Raw genomic sequence first — 5313 nt, 5'->3', positions numbered from 1 at the left:
CTCAGTTTGTTTCCTGCAATTAAGAATTCCTCATATCAATGAGATCATATGATACATGTCTTTCTCTGTTTGACTTATTTCACTCAACATAATACCCTCCAGTTCCATCCATGTCGTTGCAAATGGCAAGATCTCATTCCTTTTGATGGCTGCATAATATTCCATAAAAAGCAAGATTATTTTTAATGACCAAGTTCCACAGAAATACATTTAAGGGGCACATGGGTGGTCAGTCGGTTGAGAGTCTGACTCTTGATTTCTGCTCGGGTCATGATCTCTGGGTCCTGGGATCGGGCCTGCATCGTGCTTCATGCTCAGTGCGGAGTCTGCCTGAAGATTCTTCTCCTCCCTCTGTCCCTCCCCCCGCTCTTGCGCACTCTCTCTAAAATAAATAAATTTAGGGCGCCTGGGTGGCTCAGTTGGTTAAGCGACTGCCTTTGGCTCAGATCATGATCCTGGAGTCCTGGGATCGAGTCCCGCATCAGGCTCCCTGCTCAGCAGGGAATCTGCTTCTCCCTCTGACCCTCCCCCCTCTCATGTGCTCTCTCTCTCTCAAATAAATAAATAAAATCTTTAAAAAAAAATAAAATAAAATAAAATAAATTTTTAAAAAAGCATTACATTTGAAAGCTTCCGTGAAATTGATTTCTTCTTTAAAAAAAAAAAAGGCTGATGCAATAATAAATGAAAATAAATTTTAAAAAAACCACAAAAGACTTTTTATAAATGTACTGAAGAAGAGCTCTCTTAAATGGCACCTGGCCCCAGTGGATTAACAACAGGATTTCTCCCCCAGCTGTTCATAAAGCTCTGTAAATTGTCCCAGGACATAATTCATTCTACAAGGGAGAATTGGTCTTCATAACTCATGCATGTCAATTCTGAATAAAACCCCAGGACTAAAATATGTATTGGTGAGGACCTACTATGTGTCCCTATACCAGAAATAGAAAGAAGAGATATCGGGGCGCCTGGGTAGCTCAGTCAGTTAAGCGTCTGCCTTCGGCTCAGGTCATGATCCCAGGGGTCCTGGGATTGAGCCCTGTGTTGGGCTCCTTGCTCAGCGGGGAGCCTGCTTCTCCCTCTCTCTCTCCCTGCCACTCCCCCTGCTCCTGTTCATGCTTTCTCTCTCTCTCTCTGTCAAATAAATAAACAAAATCTTTTTTTTTTAAAAGAAGAGATAGCAAGAAAGAGAGCTTCATCACTGGGGAGCTCACAGTCTAGTTGGAAAACTGGATGTAGACAAATAAAGATAGTTTTGTTATTTCTAAGGCCTGGGAATGGGTGGAGAAGAAATAAAAATAAAAATGGCTCAGATGTTGCCCATGGGGAATTTACAGCGTACCTGGGAACTTGTGTTCCAGAAACTTAAACCAGAGAAGAGAACACTACTCCCTCCCTCGGAGGGGAATGAATCAGAGAGGACTCCCTGGAGAAAGTGTCATTTGAGCAAAGTAAGGAAGGAAGATTTCAGAGATAAGAGCATGGGCACTAGAGTCAAGTGAACATGGGATCAAATCTCAGTTCTATCATTTCTTTGCTGTGTGATCTTGGGCAAATGACCTCCCTTCTCTGGGCCTCGTCTTATAAAAGGAAGCATCTCCCCTTACTTCCCTGTGTTGGGGTAGGACTTACCTTAAAGGGGAAATTCTATGGAAGATGCAGTCCTGTAGTAATGACCCTACATTCAGGTGCCACTACAATGACTTTGAGATGTGAGCGGATGAGATCCTCGAGAAGCCCTGTCTCGTAAAACGTCCTGCAGTGATGAAAAGGTTCTGTATCTGCACCGCCCCGTATGGCAGCCGCGAGCGACACTGGGCTATTGAGCTTCGAACTAGCAGCTGGTGCAACTGAGGAACTCAATTTTTTACTTGAATTCATTTGCATCCGAAGAGGAACCGACAGCTGGTGATTACCAGATAGGGCGGCACCGATCCCAAGGGCACGCTAGGCAGCGGCACCAGCTTGAGAAAAGGCCTAGAGGCATGAAAATGATACAGCCCAGAGGATCTGTCCTGGTCTCCTCTGGCAGCTGTAACAAGGTGACCACAGACTTAGCGACTCAGAACAGTACAGATTTATTCCATTAAAGTTTTGGAGGTCAGGCATCTACAATCAAAGTGTCGGCAGGCCCCTTCTGGGGCTGCATTCCTTGGCCGGTGGCCCCTTCCTCCCATCACTCTGATATCTGCTTCCACTGTCAAATCTCCTGCTCCTGACTCTGACCCTCCTGCCTCCCTCTTATAAGGACCCTTGTGATTACCTTGGGCCCCCCCAGATAATCTAGGATCCTCTTCCCACCTCAAGACCCTTAATCACAACCGCGAAGTTCCCTTTGCCATGTATGGTCACATATTCCCAGGTGCAGGGGATTCGGATGTGGACCTCATTAGGGGGCTGTTATTCCGTCCGCCACAATGGTCTGCACAGCTAGAACGTAAGTGTGTTCAGTGGCAGAGAGAAGCCTCGACTACCAAGCTAAGGAGCTAGGACATAGCCTTTCCTTCAAAACAGAGCCATAATCTGTCACCTTCTCACCTGCCTCTGCTAGTACCCTGACCCAAGTGAACATCACTTCTTGCTCGGACCATGGCAGTAGTCTCTCTGCTAAAGCAGAAGATCCTCATGTCCCTCCCCCACACCCCCATAGTCTAGTCCCCACCAGCAACTAGAGGGATCCTATTAAAATCTAAGTCAGATCAAGACACTTCTCTGGGGTGCCTGGGTGGCTCAGTCATTAGGCATCTGCCTTTGGCTCAGGTCATGATCCCAGGGTCCTGGGATGGAGCCCCGTGTTGGGCTCCTTGCTCAGCAGGAAGCCTGCTTCTCCCTCTCCCACTCCCCCTGCTTGTGTTCCCTCTTTCACTGTGTCTCTCTCTGTCAAATAAATAAATAAAATCTTTAAAAAAAAAAAAAAGACATTTCTCTGCTCAGAATAGGGTTGCCTGATTTAGGAAAAAAAAAAATTTACAGAATGCTCTCTTGAATTTGAATTTGAATTTCAGATAAACAACAAATAATTTTTATTTCTTAATTTTTTTTGGATTTTATTTTTTAAGATGTTTATTATTTATTTGAGAGAGAGAGCGAGCCGTGGGGAGGGGCAAAGGGAGGGGAGAGAGAGTCTTAAGCAGACTCCATGCTGAGCATAGAGCCTGGCTCGGGGCTTGATCCCATGACCCTGAGATCATGACCTGAGTGGAAACCAAGAGTTGGACGCTTAACCGACTGAGCCACCCAGACACCAGTAAAGATTTTATTTTGAAGTCATCTCTATACCCAATGCGGGGCTCGAACTCACAACCCTAAGACCAAGAGTCACAAGCTCTACAGACTGAGCAGCCAGGCACCCCCAACAACATATAATTTTTTGAAGTATGTTTCAAATATTGCATGGGACATACTCACGCTAAAAAAACAAAACAAAACAAACAAACAAAAACACCCCCCCCCCGTTTTCTTGTTGTTTATCTGAAACCCAAAACCCAAATTTAATTTGGTGTTGTATATTTTATCTGATAACAGTAGCTCAGAACACTGCCACGGATCTCCAAACACTTGCTATGGCCTGGAAGGCTTTCAGATCCAGCCCCCCACTACCTCTCTCCCTTCGTCTCACTCCACTTTCCCTCTTGCTCCCTCTGCTTCATTCACATTGGCCTCTTCACTCTTCCTGAAATGGGCCAAGCATATTGTGCCTCAGGGCCTTTGTACTTGCTGCTCCCTGTGCTTGACATGCTTTTCTGCCAGATTTAAGCATGACTCCTTCCTCCCTTCCTCAGGTCTTGGCTCAAATATCACCTTACCCAATGGGCCTTGCCTAGCTTACCTAAATCCCTGCCCCACTCAGTCCTCTTTGTCCCCTTTAGGTTGGCACTTGTCACCACTTGATATATTCCATATTTCTTTTTCCTTTGCTTATTGCCTGTCTTCCTCCAATAGAATGTCAGTTTCCTGAGGGCAGGGATTCGTGTCTGTTTTAGTCACTGCTACTTCCCCAGTGCCTACAATAAGGCCTTACACATAGGAGGTGCGTAATGAATGCTTGTTGAATGAATAAATAAGGAAATGATATCATTGAGCTGCTGGATCCAGCTATGCCTGAAGCTAGCCTTGCGAAATCGGATGGACTCACACAAACCAGTTTCCTTCTAGCCTACACGCCCATCTCCGAGACTAGATCATGGCTGGTGGATTTCTGGCTGACCGCATTTTCATCCTTGCTCTGTGACTCCTTCAGGGCCCGGCGACAGGCGGCTGGCAGTGACCTTTGCAGCTGAGTCCTCCCTAAGTACAAGAAGAGCATGGGATTGAGGCAGCTGTGAGCCAGAGCGAGGCCGTTGACCAGCGGTTCAGCCCGCAGGGCCCCGGCCAGGAGCGCGGAGTGCGGGGCAGCCGCGGTGATTACCAGCCCCAGCAGGTGGTAGGGGGTCCAGCAGACAAAAAACCCCACCACTACGGCCATGCCCAGTGGCCAGCGGTGTCGGGCCACGCGGCACAGAAGGGCCCCGTGGCAGCTGGCCACGACCACCAGCGGCCCCAGGAAGCCAAAAACAAAGCGGGTGGCGGTCACCGCGTTCTCCACCACGGCGGAGCCTCCGTAGTCCACCACACACTGCAGCCGGTGAGGGAAATGCTCCTGGTGCAGCCGGCGGTAGATGGCCGAGGGCACGGTGAGCAGCGAGGCCACGGTCCAGGCGACCCCGCAGGCTACCTGCACCCCGCGCGCCCGCCCCGCCGCCGCCCCCCAGCCGGGCCTGAGGGCCCGCAGGCAGAGGTCGGCGCTGAGAGCGGCCAGAAGGAGCACGCTGGCGTACATGGACAGCAGGATGCCCGAGGGCAGGGCCCGACAGCCCGCCGCCCCGTACGGCCAGTGGCCCCCGCGCGCGATGGGCACCGCCAGGAGGGGCAGAGACGCACAGCAGAGCAGATCCGCCGCGGCCAAGTGGAGGAACCAGGTGGCGCCGACCCTCTGGCGGGCCTCTTTCCAGGTCACCCAGGCCACCATCGCGTTGCCGGGCACGCCCACCAGGAAGACCGCGGCGTACAGCAGGAACGGGGCGGTGCGCAGCGGGTCGGTGGAGACGCAGAGGCCGTCCACGCAGTCCACGGGGAGATCCGGAACCCCGTCGTAATCCGCGTACTCGTAGCTGAGAGAAGTGTTCTCCATCCAGGCCCCAGACACCTGAACGGGAGAGAAATCGTGGGAGCTCCTTGACGCAACCCTCAGGCGCCTGGAATCCCCGGGTGTGGGAACCCCCACTAGCCGCTTGGACGCCGGACTGCGACAGCTTCCGATCTCCAGTGCAT

At 50.5% G+C, this 5313-nt stretch overlaps 2 protein-coding genes across 3 annotated transcripts in view; both read right to left on the bottom strand.

Annotated features, from left to right (window-relative positions):
• Positions 1–2857, bottom strand: part of DHX34 (DExH-box helicase 34) — a 32817-nt gene extending 29960 nt beyond the window's left edge. The window contains exon 1 of the mRNA XM_081807193.1: positions 1636–2857. The gene's annotated coding sequence lies outside the window, so the exon portion shown is untranslated. The remainder of the gene's footprint in view (positions 1–1635) is intronic.
• The window catches only part of C5AR2 (complement C5a receptor 2), a 10664-nt gene continuing 5515 nt past the window's right edge, over positions 165–5313 (bottom strand). For both annotated transcript variants that reach the window (XM_031034671.2, XM_006739439.3), the window contains exon 2: positions 165–5188. In XM_031034671.2, coding sequence (XP_030890531.1) covers positions 4160–5188 — 1029 coding nt within the window. In that variant the 3' untranslated portion in view covers positions 165–4159. The remainder of the gene's footprint in view (positions 5189–5313) is intronic.

This window comes from Leptonychotes weddellii, chromosome 16 (assembly GCF_054177405.1).
Source record: "Leptonychotes weddellii isolate Sample4059 chromosome 16, ASM5417740v2, whole genome shotgun sequence".
In the NCBI taxonomy this organism is placed as follows: Eukaryota; Metazoa; Chordata; class Mammalia; order Carnivora; family Phocidae; genus Leptonychotes; species Leptonychotes weddellii.
Note: the sequence above shows the minus strand (reverse complement) of the source record. Positions and strands in the feature narration are given on the sequence as shown.